The following is a 19,989-nucleotide window of genomic DNA, read 5'->3' on the forward strand; positions in this document are numbered from 1 at the left end:
TGTATCATTCTCATATTGATAACATGCCCCTTTTCTTTGCACAGATGTTTTTGTTTCGCTACAAAAGCAATCTCCCGAGGACAAGGACGCATCAAGGAAACCTCAGTGAGTTTTCTTTTTTTTAATTTCTCCCTCTCTTTATTGATTTATTTCATTCACTTGATACTGATAATACTAATAATGGTGGCTTCTTACATGTATGTAGCGCACATGTCCATCACATCGTGACACTTCTGGTGCTGATGTCAATTATGCTGTTCTAGTTGCCCTGGCAACCTAGCTTTGCTAACACATTTAAGAAAATCACTCTATAACTGTGCTCTCATTTTGTTCAACTTTGATAATGAGGAGTGGCACTTTGCACTTGTCACTCATTGCTCATTTTTTATTTGATTAATATGACAATAAAGGGGGGGGGGGGAGAATCCAGCATTGAGATACTGATCAAAATCGTTATTCCCGTCACGTATCACCAACTGATGCCCTTGGTGGGGTTTAACGACATTGGTCAAACCAATATCAATCTATCGGATTGTTATTATTTCATACACTTGTATCTATTTCATTGTATGCGACAAGCAAGGTCGAGACATATATCATGATTGCAATTAATTTACCTTTTAATAGTTGATGAGGTTTTCACTGTTGTTGCAATTCCCTAGGTTGTATAGCATTTAATAGTTTGCAATAAAATTATCTTAAAGCTCATGTACAGTTTCTTTTGGTAGCTAGAAAATTTGAATAGCAGATTATACAAATATTGCCTGCTGTGAGGTTCAATATAATAAACTATATGAACCAACACATCCAAATTTTCCTGAGTTTTGTTTTATTTCACTGAGGCTGCAGGCTGAGGTTGAAATATAATGTCACAACTCCAAAGGGGAATTCTGAATTTGAAGGTGAAATTGCATGTATGGTTTACAAGAGTATGCATACAATATTTGTTATATAAAAGATAATGCAGATATACATGAAGTGCACAGTCATGCACTTACAACAAGTTGTTGAGTGTCAGGTGAAACCTTTTCAAACAATGGAATACATGTAGATACCCTTTTACAGGCCTTAAATTTCAATATTTTTAGGGCAAGGCCACTTTTCTGTAGGGCACATTTCTATATTACAGCACAAATAGGAAGAATTGGAAAGGGCTCAAAAAATCTCCAAGGCCAATGAGAGGGGCATTGAGGCCAATCAAAGGGGCATCCACGGCCATGGCCTTGGTGGCCTTGGATTAAATATGTACAGTGCGTATCGAAAATAGTGCACCCAACTTTGGTAGCTCCTAATTATTAGGCATAATGAATACGAGTATGAAATCTATTTCATGATGAAAAGTAACTCTTTTTCTGTCGCATAATACCCTATTCATAATACTTCTGCAATGGGTGATTGAGTACCACCATGGTCCTTAAAAAGTGTTGTCAAAATCGCCAAGTAAATAAATCATTTCTATCTCTCATTTGTTTAATACTTTACTTTACATCTTCGTTCATCTCAATCCTCCTTATTAGTTGTCCCTAAGACACGCAGATCCTGGGGGATAGAGCATTTTCTCATTCTGGTCCGTTCCTTTAGAATAAGCTGCCACTTAGTATTCGTAACTTAACAGCCCTCCAGTCCATGACTTCAAAGTTGCTCTAAAAACCATCTCTTTCTAAACAGTGCTATTTAATCATGTCAATGTAGCGTAATAATTTGTGTTGTTTTAGTTTACTTTATTTTAGTTAAGAAAGTTATATGTTTGTGATAGTAATATGTACAACGCCATGAGCGTCAGAGCCTGACGGATACCGGCGCTATATAAATATCCATATTATTATTATTATTATTATTTAGGAGGAACAAGAATTACTACGGCTTAGTATTGCTAGTTGTCATCGAAATTCAAAGAAGTCTGTCAAAAAAGAATTGAGTCCTTACCAAAACTGTACATGACCTTTAATTTCATGACCACTACTACCTGTACATGAGTGAAAATAGCTTGCTGGATATTAATATGTGTTTTTACTCATTAAAAAGTTGATTGTTTTCATAACCCTTGTCGCCATTTAGATTAATAAAGTGCAGTCGACATTATCGGGCCTTCATAGCTGAATGCGTGCAGGATCTCCGCAAGGCCTCATTAGGTATGAGCTAAATTTAATTCTACTTATGAAATGCAAGGTTCATTGTAACACCATGACATTTAGAAGTGTTGCCCGTTTTGATCGTGGAAAAGAAGATTGTGGGCAGGAAACGTCACGTACTGTCAGGTTTGGGACTGTCCCTTCAAACCACACACGCAAATCGTTTTTAAAAAAGTATAAAAAACAAGAAGGAAAGAAGAACAATATGAAGAAAAAGAAAGACACCCCCATGTAGACCACAAAATAAAGAAGGAAAAAATATATCAGTTGTACAGTATGCTGAGGATAGAATGTACTTACAAGACCCTTTTATCTTCTTAACTCTTATGTTATGTTGTTTTTAGATTCTTGTAACCATCTCGTTTTAAAACCAAACATGAAGCTGAATTTCAGTCAGATATTTACTAAATGGTATGCTCTATAGCATCACTATAATATTTTGAATGGGGGCTTACAGGGAAGAATTTTCCCGGTATGGCATCGCAATTTGCGACACATTTTCAGCCATTTGCTACACATCTTTTTTTATGATCTCCCTCATGAAATGAACAGTTCTATCACCATTTTAATATGCATATCCATATATTATGTTTAGGATATTCAAATATATATTGAAGGAACTTGTATTCAATGTATTGGACATTTCATATTAAGGCATGTCACCCCACAAGTCCTAACCACTATCATGACAAATTCATGGCAATGTAGCTCCGTAAATTACACTCTCTATTTATAATAGTGTTGACGGTAACCTCTTATTCATTTTCATTGTTATTTTATGTATTTTATGTTGTTATTGTGGTCTCTTTAGCTGATAGTTAAAGGTTTTGGCTATTCTTAAAAGTCTATGTTTCAAAAAAGAGGAACTGAAAGCGAAATTTAAAAAGAAGTATATGTCTAGCCATCGTTTTGAATTACTGTGAAAATGTTAATGTAATTGATATTCGTTGAAAAGAATAATAACTCAAACTTGGGTAACTATACTTCAGGAACGGTTAAAAATAGAGACCCTATAAGAATGTAGTGAATGATCGCAAAGGACGATTTTTACTCCGCTTGAGTAGCTCTCAGTGACATCATACCCCTCCCCACCCCTCCCCCCCCCCCCCTCCAGATAATGTCCCCCAATTTAATTTTGTTTTTAAATGCATTAAAGCCCTACTGCACTACTTGTAGCTACATGTACTTGCGCCCTCTATATAGCAAACAATGCCTAAGCGGTACCCATTGGTCCACCGTGATCCCCTTTTTTTAAATGTTGATTGAGAGCTGATTTGATAACCACCTGTCAGTGACCATGCAGGGAGGTCTAATCCCTCCTGGCAAAACTAGTGCAGATAGGCTTTAAAGGCACACTGTCCTTACTTGTAGCTACTTGCTCCCTCTATACAGAAAACTTCCTCAATCGGTGCCTGTTGGTCCCCCATGATCCTCTTTTTCTTATATTAAATGAGAGCTGAGTTAATGAGATAGCCACCTGTCACAGTGACCTCGCTGGCTCGCTGTGTGGTCTAATCCCTTCTGGCTGGAGTAGTAAAGCCTCCCTTTAAAGAAGCATAGATGCTGTTAAAGGTGATGTAATAAAAATCTTCATTCTTGAATGAGGTTTTTAAATGCATTAAAAACGATTCATCATGCTGGATTTTCCTCCCTTTCCTACTCTTCGCAGACCCAAATGTAGATCAAACAGAAGCAAGAGAGTACGGAGACCAATGTGAAATCTTCCAGACCATTGGCCTGATTTGGAGTCTGTGTGAAATCCTCTTTGTAGAGACATTGCCAGGTAAAGGGTTTTTTGAAGAGATCATTACGCTAGTTATATTCATGTACCGTATGACTATTGCTTACAATAATAATTGATACAATTCCTGTGAGATAGTATCATTTGTAGCCATTTATCATGCATTTTTGTTTTGCAAGTTCCAGTTGAAATTTCAATTGGACATTTGAAAGAAAGCTTGTAGGAGAACTATTATTACGAATACATTGAAGGATTTTATGTGGAAGAAGAACCTCCCCCCCCCCCCTCCCCTCTTCCTACATCTTGGTTTTATGAGGAATATCATTTGTAATACAGATTTTGAGGTTTTTTTTCCTCCTGTAAACTGAATGTTTGGGTGTTGTTTATACTGTATATAGCAGGGAAACCAATTTACACAGACCCCCAATATTTCAAATTGGAAATAGGGACCCAAATGTGCCCTATCGACCCCCATGAAAAAAACAAATTTAGTGTCAAGCTCTATGGGATAAAAGTCATAGCTAATGATACATGTACGTACATTTGATATTTTTGGTGTCCTCTGCTCGCATCCTATTTTCTCATGGATTTGCTCATTGTCATATTACAAATATTTTTTGCTGGATGGAAGTATGCCCATGCTGTTTGCTTTTTAAGTATTACTGTATACAGTATGCATAATGAGAGTGTTTGAGTTATCATAGAGCCATTTGTGAGGCATGGTGGCTCAGTGGTTAGAGCGCCCGCCTCATGAACGGGAGGTCGTGGGTTCGAACCCCGGCCGAGTCATACCAAAGACTTAGAACAATGGGACCTTCTGCCTTCTAGCTAGGCGCTCAGCATACTAGATTGGAGAAGGGTAGTAATAACATATTATGTTATGCAGGGCCCGCTGGAAGAGCAGTTTCATAACTGAAGTGGCTACCCTGGGTAAATAAAACGTTATTATTATTATTATTATTATTTTTATAATATGTGCAGTTGTCGTTGTATAGTGTTTCATTCACTTGACTCTCATGATCGAATCCCAGCCAAGCAATAATATAGTTTGGCAATCCACATTTGCCACTCTCCACCCAGGTGTAAATGGTACCGGATATGCCAGAGCGCTAGATATTTGGCTGCCAGCTACGACTGGGTTATTAATGTATGAGCACCAGCGGGAGCATCACCTATGTAAGAATCCACCATTATTAATTATTGATTATATCATCATTACCATGTCCCATTGTTGTTTTTTTCAGGTGGTATAGTTTTACAGCAGCTGTTAGACTGGGTCAAGCTACACTTCACAGAGGGCGATGTCAAGGCTAGAAACGTTCTCATGGCAGAGGAGATCGAGACCACAGAAGAATACTGGTCTGCTGTAAGTAGTGCCTTATCTTTATTTGTACTCTCTGTCTCTGTCTGTCTGTCTCTCTCTCTCTCTCTCTCTCTTTTGTTCTCTTTCTTGATCTCTCTTGCCCTTTGTGTTTTTTTAAATTTGCTATTTTTATGCTTTAAGAAATAGTCTATCTAGAGTTATATTTTTGATCTTTTCAGGAATAATCTAGAGTTATAATTTTCATGTTTCAAGGAATAATCTGGAGTTATAAAACCAGTATTGAGTTTATCTTTCTGTTTTCATTTTCATACACGTTTTCAATGTACTGTATGATATGAGGGTAGACTGTCTTTGAGTGAGGCTAAATCAAAAATCTTATCTCAGTTCTGATATTTTTTACAAGTTATATGTTGTTGCTTTTCAGCATTCATTGAAATGCATCCAACTGAACACATACTCAAACAATAGTTTAATGAAGTCACAGCCCTTTCTTTTGTGTGAATAGGGGACCAAATAATACTTGGACATTCTTTGTTTTCCTGCCATAATCAGCTAATCCCATTGCTGACTTTAGGTGAACATGCATTACTCGCAATCCAGAAATCTTCAATTTCCCATAGCATCAATGCATTACCTGATTCTTGAATTGTATACTAATCCTTTTCCAATGGTTTTCATTTGTAGATCTACATCTACATCTTACAAGGGAGACTCACAGAGGCCAGGCATATACTTTCATTGGATCCAAAGTTTCAACACGACACTCATGGGGTGAGGAAAAATATTGCATAATCCATGAAGAGCAAAAAAGGATTTAATCCTACATGAAATTATAGGAGTGATTTAGTCTTTGGCTCTTGGCATTTGAGATCATGTATGGCATTTTGTTGATTTTAGTTCTGAAGAATATGAGTTTGTTGGCTATGTTTGAATTACTAAAAGTATTTATGAGATGATATGAAACCCACATCCACTTACAGGTCATACATGTTTTGTAGATCCCTTGTAACAGAGTTTTGTGTGACAGGCTGAACAACCTATATCAATAACTTGCATGAAATGAATACTCTACATGAATTAATTTGAAGAAGACATTTCAATCTGATTAGGCCATTAAAAAAACAAAATCTTGTTTGGCATTTCCGTCCATTTCCTTTTTTTGAGGCTACCTGTTTTTGTTTTGTTTTTTTGTCAATGAAAAAACATTTCAAACATACTTCTAAAATGATCTTTTTCTAAATTAAAAAAAAACAAAACATAAATGCTGGCGGCCATCTTGAAAAATAGCCCGACTGGCTGGACGTCAAGGAAAACGTACCGAGTTGCCATTTTGAAGAAGATAAAAAAGTTGAAAACCAAATAACAGTCTGTGTGTTGATAAAATATATACCAAATACCCTGTCAATTTTTGAGAAGTAACTTTTTCAGAATTAGGAACGGTGTAAAAGAAGGAAATTATATTATACCTCTACATGATGAAATATGCTTCATGTTTATGCTGTATATTAGACGATTGCATGTTTTGTAACTATCTCTTAAAAATGCTCTGTGGTTGTGAATTTGAACTATCGTCATGATGATTTGGTTTTATTTTGATGCTCATATATGACCAAAATTTATTCCATATGCACAAATTAACCACTTCATTATATGGCATTAACAATAATCTCTCTCTCTCCACCACATTCCTTATAAATTTCCCCTTCTGCGTCAGGCTTATGGTAGAATCGATGAGCTGATGCGGCGTATGCCTGTGTTTGGAACCCTGAGCCGACAGTCCCTGGCTGAGTTTGACCTGAAGTGGCGCCATTGGCAGGACACCTGTAGACAGTGTCTTGAAGATCAGAGCTTCGTCTCGTATCCAAGGCTGGAGGTCATCTGTAAGGTAACGGAGAAAGACAATTTTTTTAGATTTCCCACCATTGGAGGCTTTTGGTATTAACACCATGTGGTAAGGCATGCTGAAAAGGCTGTTGATGTATTCCTTTTCGTTAAAGGTAAAGACCAGTTATGGTCATGCGATTGCATTGTGAAAGAAACATTGTGGAATTGATCAGAAAAGGTTGATCATGTAGCATCTAGCATCTGCAAGGTTCTGGAATCATTAAAATGATAAGAAATTTGGCCCATTCTTCGTAAAGTTACAAGCACTATACACAGAAAGATGTATATGGGACTACCCTATATCTCTCACAGACCATGAGAGAAACAAATTTACCAAATATATGAATTAGAAGGCGGTTTCCCGGCAAATTTTTTATCATCATGTATTAGTCAAAACATATTCTTTCACATGATTGGTAATGAGAGCTTCCATTTCATTTTTTGAAATTGGGGCGTTTCCAATACTGGCCTTTACCTTAAAGGCATCGTTTAAGAATGTTAATTCTAAGATGCATCGCCCTACGTGTTATCAGTGTCTGTGATATGGTGTAATATTGAAGCGCTTCAAAATGTTCATGAAGTGCCTCTAAAAAGTAAAAGTCTTTGAGTGCCTGGTTTTACCATAGTTAATAGACTGTAGTGTTAAACAAAAAAATAGTTTTTGGAATTTTGATTTCCAATCGTAAATATCTTGATAATCAGACGGGCGGATCAGCTTGTAAAAGTCATGGGGTTCCTGACTGACTTAAAGGTTTATGATTATCGTTGCAGCATGAGCTAAATGCTCATTTTGTTTCAGAATCTGAGATAATGTTACCAAGTAACTTAAAAGCAAGGCTGTGCACAACAGTGTAATGAGGTATTCGAGTACACTCCCAGGCTCACAAGCAAATACTCGAATATTCAGACGCCATGTTTTTTTATAATTTTTTTGAATTTTTTTGAATTTTTTTGAATTTTTTTTATTTTGAATTTTTTTTGTTGAATTTTTGGATTTTTGGATTTTTTGGATTTTTTGGATTTTTTTGCCACTACCATACCACTCGGCAGTTTCCCAGGCCCCTCGCCGAAAACGCATGCAATTTTACTTCGAGTTGCAGTTGAAGGCGCCGATTTAATAAGAATAATAACAGTAAACAATGCTGTTTTAAAAACCAAAGATGGCAGAATAATCCATTTTCCTCCAAGTCCAAACAGAAATCTGGACATTTGGTCCCAGTTTCTGAAAGGTGAGTTTGACAGTGCTTGAGTTGGGAAACATTTTACCGACGGTACCATGCCAGCAGCGGCCGCTCTCCCTGGCACGGGTAAGCGTGGGCCTGGACATTTTTATGCCTCCGTTACGAAGTAGCCGGAGGCATTATGTTTTCGGGTTGTCCGTCCGTCCGTACGTACGTCTGTACGTACGTACGTCCCGTTCTTGTGATCGCGTTATCTGAAGAACCGATCGATGGATTCCTGCCAAACTTTGGTCATGTATGTATCTTGCAGAGCCGATGAACTGATTAGATTTTGGGGTCACGAGGTCAAAGGTCAAAGGTCACAGGGCTCATTAGGTATGCAAAAACAGCTCGTGATCGCGTTATCTGAAGAACCGATTGATGGATTCCTGCCAAACTTTGGTCATGTATGTATCTTGCAGAGCCAATGAACTGATTAGATTTTGGGGTCATGAGGTTAAAGGTCAAAGGTCACAGGGCTCATTATGTATGCATAAACAGCTTGTGATCGCGTTATCTCAAGAACCGATTGATGGATTGCTGCCAAACTTAGGTCATGTATGTTACTTGCAGAGCCGATGAACTGATTAGATTTAGTGGTCATGAGGTCAAAGGTCAAAGGCCACAGCACACATTATGTATGCAATAACAGCTTGTGATCGCGTTATCTCAAGAACCGATTGATGGATTCCTGCCAAAATTAGGTCATGTATGTTACTTGCAGAGCCAATGAACTGAGTAGATTCTTGGTTCATAAGGTCAAAGGTCAAAGATCATGGGCTCATTATGTATGCAAAAATAGCTTGTGAACGCATTCTCATTAGAACTGACAGATGGATTACTATTTAACTCAGGACATCTTGCAGAGCCAATGAACTGAGTAGATTTTAGGGTCATGAGGTCAAAGATCAAAGGGTCATATATGTATATGAGAAATTGCTTGTAATCACGATATTCTGAGAACCTGTCAATGGATTACAATTGAACTTGAATTCGAAAAATTTCTTCTGTTTTGGTTTGTAAAATTGCTCTATGACGGAGGCATCATTTTCGACTGCGCGCAGTCGAATTCCATCTAGTTTTTTTTTTATTTATTTATTTTTTTTGCGGCCGAATATTCGGGTACGAGAAATCGTACCCGAGTAGTTGTCAACCGTGCGGGTACTCGAGCATTCGACTACCCGTCGCAGCCTTACTTAAAAGCTTCTGCATGGTGTTACGATAAGCCTCCAATATCGAATACACACTCACCATGGAAATGTACAGAGAATATCTAATATTTGATTTTGTATAGAAGCAACGGGTAGCCTTCTAATTGTGCCTATCAAATCCTTCAAATACAACATTTGTCTTTTTGTAAATCAAATTTCCATGAACTTCCAACATTTGCTGTTATGTTTCTTAAATGAACAAAAGTATGCCCAGGAAAGAACATTTGGAATGGCTACAAAATAACCTTAAAATATATGTGACAAAATGGCTAGCTACCCTGAAAGTATGAAATACCAAGGTGTTTTGAAAATCTGATGCACTTCTACAAGGAGAAATAATGGCAAAATTGTATAAAAATACAACTAGCAAAAAAACAAACATACTACCAACATACAGTTGAAAATGATAAATGTACAGAGCAAAGAGGCCTTGATTTAAACTCTTTTTGTTTCATGACAGATCCTTTGTGGTGACCAGTCTGTCTTGCTGCAAGAGGTTGGGGACTTGATCCAAGAACTTGGCGGCTGGTACCACCTGATGGTCACTCGACTCCTCTACACCAACCCAACGGTCAAGGCAATGGACCTTCACTACCATGCCAAGGTGAGACGAATTGGTCAAGGTCCAAAGTGCATTTATTGAAAATTTCATCTATTATTAGTAGTATATATGTATGTATGCAGTCCCCAGGATAGGATGTCACTCCTTAAGTCCTCTGGCTGCTGACCTTTACTTATGGCCATATCTGCCTTTGACAAAGATCACCTTTGTGTTAAGACCATCTCTCTATAAAGATTTTTGATATTTTTTTGTTTAAAGCAGTCTTTATACATAAAACCGATACCAATGGCACACAAGTAAACCACATATATATCTGTCTAATGCATGAAATGCTTTTATCAATTGACCTTTGACCTCCACTGTGTGACCTTTGACTTGCAGGCCAGCATGGATGCGTGTGGCGTCTCTGGTAGAATGACATCGTTGGACAGTATCTTGGACAAAGCCTTGGAGTTTGATATCTACCAGATGATCAAGATCAGCAGGTAAACAAAACATGTAGAATTTTTGTTTTATCCTTCTTCTGGCTTTCCATTTTTAGCTGTCTTTCTCTCTCTTAAGATATACCTTCCTCCCATTTCTTGGTCTCGCTTGTTCTATCACAAGGTCTCCTAGAACTTCCTAAATGCTAGGATACATGTAAATTTTTGAATAAAAGGTTCTTTGATCTATTTGTCAAAATGCATGCATCAGCATGTAACGATATGCCTTTATACTTCATTGATACTAAATCCTGAAACAGAAATTCTATAGATTTGTTTAAAAGTATAGTTTTTTTTCTTCATTTGTGTAAAAATGTGGCCGAAAAGGAACACGGTATCCATAGTACAATGGTTGTAGGACATGTGCTCCTGCAGCAAATGCCTTTGGTAAGACATTAATCTATATTTCCCACACACTCAATCCAGGTGTAGTATTAAAGTGGGTACCTTGTAGGATTCATTCCTTGAATTCACTGAGCTCTTTGCTTGCTGGAGCTAAAGCGGGGTATAGAGATCCAAAGTCCTTTTGAAGCCATAGAGACGTTATATCAAAATGTGATATGCGCTATACAAGAGCAGCATATTATTATTATTATTGTTATTATTATTATCTAACTCTAATTTTCTTGCAGTGCAACATTGAGTAATTGGTGGTTTGTAGCTCACCTTTCCGACCTCCTTCACCACTGTGGTCAACTGGACTCGCATCAACTCAAGTAAGATACACAAGTTTCACTATTATTTTTAGTTGTAGGTATGCATTGCTGTGTTTATTTGAAGTACAAAATCAAGTCAAACTATGTTTACCTCAAGAACAACCAGCGGAGCATGATTTTGAATTATTTGAATGAAATTGCATGTCACAATTAGGACTTAACAAAAACACACACACACATACAGAAATGACATCTCAAAGAGTTTTGATATTTCAGAGCAACACCTTCTTGTGATCAGTTCTAATTGTGTGCTCAAATTGATCTTTTATAAGTGAACTCCTAAGAACTTTAAAAGTGGCAAACTAGTCCTACTCCAGGATGCCTTTTGGGGGTGAAAAGTTCATATACGATAAATCCCATGAAAAGAGCGGATACTTGGGATTAGGAGAGGTGCAAACAAAGGAGCCCCTGTGTCTATTTAATAATAATCTGGATTAATATAGCGCTTAATACGAAATACCGTCTCCAAGCATTTTACAGATATTTTTACCCCGGTCATCGGATTCATTCATGTACAATGTGCACCTTCTCCACTCCCTGGGGAGTATTACTATCATATGGTCATCGTGAGGGCATTTGGCAATTACTATCATCAAGGCTTTGGTCATCCTACCAGGTCCCCATTTATCTCCTGTGAAAGGAGTGGCAAATGTAGATTAATGCCTTGCCAAAGGTCATATTTACTAGGGGATCTGACTTCTTTGGTTTGATTCATTAGAATTTTAAAAATTGCCACCTGTTCACTTCATTCTGTAGGTATAGCATAAAATGAAGTCTAACTTAATGGCTTACTGGAATTAATATACTTAAAGCTTCATTTATATTTAACTCATAAAAGTATATCACCCCCTATAAACTATATCCACATGGCCATTTTTTCTTCTTCTCCTCTTGTCTAGTTTTGGATCTGATCTGAGAGAGTTTCTCCTGCTTGAATATTCCTCTACACTGATGTCTCATACAAGGTAAGGATTTCCTTCATACCAGTTAATGATTGCCTTTTGAACGACCTTGGTTGCTATAAACACAGTGGTAGTAAAGGTCATACATATGAGGGGAAATGTATTTTGTTGGAACAATAAGAGCTCCAATACCATGGCAGATCTGTTTCCAAATTGAATGAATTAACAGAGAAACTACTAGTAACAAGCCAGTGTATTTATACATTGACCCTTTTTAAAGTAGGAATCACAGAAGAGCTGCGTTGAATAGGGACACGCAGAGCTCAATCATGCAAATTCTCTCTTTATCAAGGAAGATTTTCATATCATGGAAAAAATAAATATTATAAAATTATATGTCTCTGGAAAGCTCAGGATTCTGTCTTTCATGTCATGTCATTTTCATCAAAATCCATCAATTACTTACGACACAGTTGCTTGAGATTTACCCTCTAATTCGTACCGTGTCACTTCGTTTGTCCCCATTTTTATTTGATTGCATATTCGTATCGCTAGTTTTAGCTCAATGCGCTTGAACACCATTTGTTTTTGAGTTTTAAAAATCCACTGGTTGGAAAGAGGCTAAGAGCACATCTTAAGCTGTATTTTCATATAAAAATGATGGGGGTATGTTTTAAAAAGATCGTGAAAAATCAGGGTGAAAAGTTTGAAACAATTTTTCTATATCAGAAAAACATACTTTTAATTCAATTTTGATACGAGAAGAAAGAGAATTTACTGGAGAATACGATCATGTAAATATTAAGAATGACCGCGAGATGGTGCTCGAGCGCAAATCCGATGAATACAGCTGTACCCTGACACTATGAACATGACGGACAAAGAAAGCGGACAAAATATACAGTTTCTCAGGTAGATAAAGGAACATCCCTTCACTGCTAATATGTAAAAATGTGTAGAACAGGTGAATATGCATGTGGCACCTGTTCTACACATTTTTACACAATAGCAGTGAAGGGATGTTCCTTTGTCTACCTGGACTTCTTGAAGGGTTTAGAGCCATTTTCAAATGCCATTTAAAATTAATTTAAATGGATTTGATGGTTCAAACTTACAGAAATAAGTAATCTATATATACCCCAGATATGGCGAAATTCAGCCCCTCTTTATAGACACTCTTAAATCTAGCCATGTTTCAAAACTCATGAAAACTTGTTCCGGTGACGCAAAAATAGCCATTTGTCACACGGCTCAAAATGGGCTTCATATAATTATTTGAAATATTCCACACAAAAAAATATTTGTCATAAGAACCTGAAAAAAATAGGCATGTAGAAATCCGTACAGAGAACAGATTTCTTGAAAAGAAAGGTGATTCATCAATTAATTACAAAATTATATCACCTTGAAAATGGCTAATTGTCAGTTATAGCCTAATTACCCAAAATTTGACCATTTCGTCTCTTATGTAAGTGGCCGTATTTTCAAAAGTACTTATTCAAATTTGACAAATGAGGTATCAAAATTCTTTTTTTCATGTGCTCAAAAAGGAAATGGGCAAGGGAAGTGAAGTTTAGAAACTTTTAAAATTTCACTGTGATACCTATTTAAAGGGAGATGGTCATCAAGTCTCTATGTGCAGTAGACCATAATTCACTGACACCAGACTTGGTGGAAATACCATTTATGGGCGTACAAGTCTCACACACAGCAAACCAAAGTCTCATTAGGAAACACCCCTAGTCTCTTGGAGAGTCTTCGGTTAAGGGAAATGTATGGAAAATGCAGAGCATCACATAAGGCCTGTTGGTCATAAAACTGAAGGTTATCTTGGTGATTGACAAAACCTCTTATTGTGTAAACACCTGAATGGTGTCCAATTCCCCATGAGAGCCCACTGGTATGCGTCTTTAAGTTTGAATATTTTTTTAGTATGTAATATTTATATATTCAATTCAATTTATTTTTTCAACAATTCAATAAAAATGATAATCAAATCATTCCAAATAACCTATAAACATAGATGTGCAGAAATGGTATAAATAAATTCAACAACAATAAAATGTATAGTACAAAATTATAATACCGGTAAATTTCTATATTTCTTCTAAAACTCATTGAAATTAGTGTTACCAGGAGGGTTAATGTTGTCTTTCTCTTTTCATGTCACAACAGTTTCTGGCAAGTAGTAGCGGACTATCTAGATCACTGCCCTCAGTTTGGAAGGTAAGTTTAGCTGGATGATGCACATTTCATCTTAAAAACAAATTTCAGGCCCTAATACTTATCATTTTAATTAATTTATGATGTTCACTTATATCTGTGCAAATTTATTAAATGGTAACATCATCCATGTTGTTGAAAGGAATAATATCCAAATGTAATTTATAATTCACAATTCAGGGCCCCTTTTCACAAAACTTGTCATCAGTGACTAATGACAGTTTTTGTTATAATCTAGACCTTGCTTATTAAAGCTTTGTAATGAAAGACTTCTCTGTCTTAATTTTCCTGCAGACATTATATAGAGTTGTTTATTGAGCGGATCCCTCTGAACACTGAAAGAAAAGAAATTAAAAATGTATAATTCCTATATCTATCAAACTACAACAATACTGCTTTATAGTCTTTTATTTCCTCTATCGTAGCTTTGTAATAAATGACTTTCTCCTTAATTTTCATGGCAGACATTACCTGGAGTTATTTATTGAGCGGATCCCTCTGAAGACCGAGAGGAAAGCTCTCAAGGTTCTCAAAGCTTGTGAAGACAGAGACATGAAGGAACAAGGTAATTTCTATTCTTAAGTTTTCAAATATTCCACAGTCACTGTAGACAAATTATTTTCCCAAAAATTTAGATATATATTTAACAACTAAATTATTAATGTTAATCCATGTTATTCATGTAAATTTGCTTCTTCTTTTTTTTTATTTCACTGTACTCAAGATTAAAAGGCAGACTGGTTAAATTAGAGCCTTTGTAGAATAATGTAAGCTTTGATATCTTACATTATCAAGAAACCTTAATCGGGACAAATCCATTTTTCACATACTTAACAAAAATTCGAAAACTTGGTAAGGGTATACATAATTTAGCTGTCAACTGTATCTTGAGATGGATTTGAGTGGTGCAAAGGAGCTCATGCTGCAAAATTCATTTGTCTTCGCTATTTTCAAAGTCACTGCAAAGTCTTTCTTGCTGAAAGTGAAAAAATTGTACATCAGTCTACCTAAAACTTTTTTAATATACGTGACAGTAACAATGAAAGAGCATTCTTTTTTGTTGTTCTTCATGTGCTTTTGCAATATACAAGCTTAGAATGCTCTGCCTGGCATTCATTTAAAATCTTTATCAAGTGGTGTGGACAGAAAGTTGATTTATTGATGCCCTGCCACCCATTAAACTCACATTGGTCATTGGTCTTTAGTATAGTGTTAACAAACTGCCCCACCTCCACTTTGTTGAAGCTGGTTATCTACCGCTACCCACTGTAGCACTCCTTATCTTCTAAACATCATAATCATGTACTTATCTATACTCTCCATAGTGGGTGTGGCTCAATGCTTACCCAGCAGAAATAAATGGACCACTTAAAGCCCATATGTACTAGTGTACAGGAGGGATTAGACTACCCTGCAGGGTCACTGGGCATGTGGTTATCTAATAAAATCAGCTCTCAATTTAACATAAGAAAAAGAGGATCATGGGGAACCAATGGTCACCGATTATGCATTGTTTGTTACATAGAGGGCGCAAGTAGCTATAAGTAGTGCAGTGGGGCTTTAATGCAATGATGTCCTTTCTCAACCCACAGCCCAGAGCATCTGCAAGGTCCTCGGGATGCGCTGCTATCGTCAGGGGCGACTAGGCTCCGCCCTGACCTGGTGCCTGAGGTCACATGACCCGACCTTTGCGACCTACCTGGCTGATAAGTTCCTGACAGAGTACAGCCTGAAGGGAGGCTTCACTAACATTGATCTCCTGGATAACCTGGGCGCTGGGATGCTGCTCAGCGATAGACTCACATTCCTCGGTGAGTTCTGGGGGTGTTTCACAAAACTTGTCATCAGTGACAAATGACAGTTGTTGTTATAAGCTACTGAAATCCTTGCTTTTGATTGGTTATCAGCAAATTTGTCACTGATTTTTGTCATTTGTTATTGAAAAAAGGCTTTGTGAAATGGGTCCCATTTGTGATCTGCTTGGTACAAAACCTAAAAGTACATGGAAACATTCATTTTCCATCTCGCTTAGAGTTTGTGAAATTTCACTACTCACTACATGTTTTGAAAAGTGTAATATTTCATATTTCAATAGGAAATACCCATGTTCCCTTGTTGGTTTAACAATAATGTGTAAATATCATTGCAATCTGGGTAGGCCTTCTCAACAGAAGGGTGTTCAGTTTAGATGTTGACAGTCATTGACAATCAGATTTAATCGTCATCAATCATATTCATGAATATGCATCACTATTTTTAAAAAACCAATTAGGACGCTCTATCTTCTGTAATTTGTGATACACAACAAATGGCGGAGTCGTACAACTGCGACATGATGATGAAACTGCAATCTTCCATAAATTCAGAGATCTTAATATTTAATTTGTCTGATTCATTTAAAGCTTTCTCTTGTCTGTATTTGAAATTGTCTGTATTTATTTCTTTATAGGTAAGTATCGTGAATTCCATCGCCTGTATGAGCAGGGAGACTTCAGTGATGCCGGAGCTCTTCTCTTGTCGTTGCTTCGAGCTAGACTGGCCCCAAAACAGTGAGTATATCGTCCAAAGAAACTAGTCGTTTGTCTAAAATTATCATTTAAGGAAATTATAAATGCAGTCAAGCGATTGACGCAATAGAGGCCCGTAATCATGAATAACAACAAAAACAACAAGAGCAATAAAGAATAATTCATTTAGATAATAAGAGAAGTGCAGATGTCGGTTTAACGATTGCATTAAGACTTACAGTTAACAATTACTGAAGTATTCATACCCCTAGTGATTATTATTTTTTTTTTATGTAACTCAACAAATCAATTTTCACATACTAAAGAAATGACATAACTTGGGAATTAAGCTTTGAAGACAGATTTGGGCTCTCTTTATGACAAGTGGAAGGCTGTTCCAAATCTTTTGAGCACTGCAACTGATAGCGCAGTCCTCAAGAGTTCCTTTTGTTTTAGATTGTGGCACTTTGAGGATCACATTGTGTGGACCAAGTGAGGCAACAGCCCCTCACCTAATTCTTCCTGTGGGTTGCACGATCTAATTTCGTTTTTTTTATCAGAAAAATTTATATAATTCAGCTTAACAGCTTCAAGACAGATCTTCAATTTACAGTCAAACCTGGCTATAGCGACCGCCCAAGGGAAACACAAAAAGTGGTCTTTGTAGACAGGTTCCTTTAGTACATGTTTTAATGAGAAACCATTTTCAAGGGAAACAAAAAATGTGCTTGTTTTAGACCGGTGGTCACTAAAGCAGATTTGACTGTATTTATCATTACATATACCACTAAATAATTTGTCTTCTTCCTCAAGGTTTTGGTTAACCCTTCTCACCGATGCTCTACCACTGCTGGAGCTTGACGAGGTTGTCTTCAGCAGCAAACAGACCTACGAGCTGCTACGATGCCACGAGGAGCTGGAGAGATGGTTCAAATCAGAGGAGTACAAGACACGCATCCTACCAAAGAAGAGCAAGGTCGGTGGTTCAATACTCCTACCTCCGAATTGTACAGAGATGATGATTATAATGAATGTAATTTTATGCATGTAGCTATATTGGTTCAATCAATACAAAATGTATGCAAAAGTAGCTCGAGCTGTTTTGAGGAATACAAGACACGAATCCTACCAAAGAAGAGCAAGGTCAGTGGTTCAATACTCTCCTACTTTGAATTTTACAAAGATGATTATAATGAAAGTAGTTTTATATATGTAGCTTTATTAGTTCAATCAATATACAAAATGTGATGCAAAAGCATCTCGGGTATTTCTGTGTACTGTGATTGCTGCAAGGTTGTGGAACAAGCTACACACCACCCTAAAGACTGCTACATATCTGCGGATCAGTTCCAGAAACTTTTGAAGGTCAACTTACTTTGTTAAAGAGCATGGATTTATATTTTCTCAACCGGTGTTTTTGAAGTGTTATCATCATTGTTGAAGTGCCCTTATATACTATACTACGTTATAGAGCAAATTGTGAAGTGCTATGCAATCGCAAAAAAAAGGCGCGTGGAATTGTAACATGGAATTAATGTCCATAGTGATGATGAAACTACTTGTGTTTGTTAATTTGAAGGTGCTCTTTCATGATAATGACCTTGGCAATATATTTGCAAGTGAGCAACATGTACATTTTGGAAATGGCTCAGGGGCCTTGGAATCATTGATGAAAACACCCAGACATTATCTTAACTATCCCATATTGCAGCAATATTCTTCATGATTTTTGTTGTTGGTTTCTTTTTCCAGGGCCAGTTGGAATTGGAGAAGGAGAAACTAGAACTGCTTCAGCTCGGTCTATCCAGGAACATAGCGCAGGCTTTGCTTAAAGAGGGCTGTGGATCGCTCCAAGGATCATGATAGGGTGTGTCATGAAAAAAATAGTTGAACTGAACCTAGCTCTTGATACATGTATGTTTCAAAAAGGATGTTAGGTGACTCTAAAAAATCATGATGCATAGTGTAAAAAAACACTGAACGAACATTGTGTAGTCTTTGCTTCAAGAGGAAACTGATCGCTTGAAAGATGGTGATGCATGATGTCTCATAAAAAACCATGGAACTAAACGTAGCAAAGTCTTCGCTTGAAGAGAGATGTGGATTGCTACGGAGATCATGATATATGATGTCTCATAAAAACCATGGAGCTGAATGTAGCAAAGTATCTGCTTTAAGAAGGGTAGTGGGTTGTTACTTGCTCCAAAGATGATATATGGTGTCTCATGAAAAGTATGGAACTGAAGACAGCTCACGCTTTGCTTCAAAAGGTATACCAAGGATCGTGGTACTTGGTGTATCATGAAAATCGTTGAACTGCACGCAGCACAAACTCTGCTCCAAGAAAGATATGGGTCACTTCAAAAATTGGGATATAAGGTGTTTCATGAAAAGTGTTGAACCAAAAATCTTGCAAGGCACCTTATACCAGAAGAGAATGGTGCTCTGTTCATATGCCTGCCTCATGCATACCAAGAGACAAGAAGCTTACCATTGTCTAGTCAAGAGCATCGTTTGAGTCAAGAAACTTGAGTGCAGAACTATAGGGCATCAAGAATCACAATTTACATTTCTCATTAAAAATTTTGACTTTGAATGAAAAAGATGCTGAAGCAAGGAAAATGGCTTTTCACTATTGGTGATTTAATTTCTGTAATGTATTTTCAAGTCACATGTATTAAAGGTAATACAAAGTTTTGGGAAATTCAGAAAATTGGGTGGGTAGTAATTCTTTACAATTTTGATATTTTTGGATACCCCTATGGATGTATCATAAGCACTAGAAAATTTAGCCCCTAAAATACCCATGTTTTCGAGAAAAATTGAATATAAAAATTTACTGGTGCTCCCGGTAAATGTTGATAAATTTCAAATAGCTCCTACGGCCTTACAATGGTAGATGGGACCATCAAAATCTCACAATATACGGTTGTGATATATAATTTCCAAACGGGAATAGCTAATCGGTCAATTTTAATCAAGACATACTGTTTTATAGCTTTATTAATAGCTTGACCTTGAGATGGAGCTATACAACATAAAGAGTTTATTATTTACAATTTCATAACTTTAGACTCGATTTCAA

General features: G+C 36.9%; 1 protein-coding gene across 1 annotated transcript; it reads left to right on the top strand.

The window, feature by feature from the left end:
- Window positions 1-22: 22 nt before the first annotated feature.
- On the top strand, window positions 23-19,314 carry LOC115923794 (nuclear pore complex protein Nup85-like; the record flags this gene model as incomplete). Its single annotated transcript, XM_030985116.1, has 16 exons — window positions 23-105; window positions 2,059-2,132; window positions 3,802-3,915; window positions 5,118-5,239; window positions 5,882-5,968; window positions 6,912-7,082; window positions 9,973-10,116; window positions 10,456-10,559; window positions 11,189-11,272; window positions 12,172-12,237; window positions 14,350-14,400; window positions 14,862-14,962; window positions 15,990-16,208; window positions 16,847-16,946; window positions 17,718-17,880; window positions 18,657-19,314. Coding segments are annotated over 16 exons (1,794 nt in total), but the record flags the coding sequence as incomplete, so codon positions are not given.
- Between the last annotated feature and the right edge of the window lie 675 nt (window positions 19,315-19,989).

The sequence above is a fragment of the Strongylocentrotus purpuratus genome, unplaced genomic scaffold, assembly GCF_000002235.5.
Source record: "Strongylocentrotus purpuratus isolate Spur 01 unplaced genomic scaffold, Spur_5.0 spur5_scaffold_14, whole genome shotgun sequence".
Classification (NCBI taxonomy): Eukaryota; Metazoa; Echinodermata; class Echinoidea; order Camarodonta; family Strongylocentrotidae; genus Strongylocentrotus; species Strongylocentrotus purpuratus.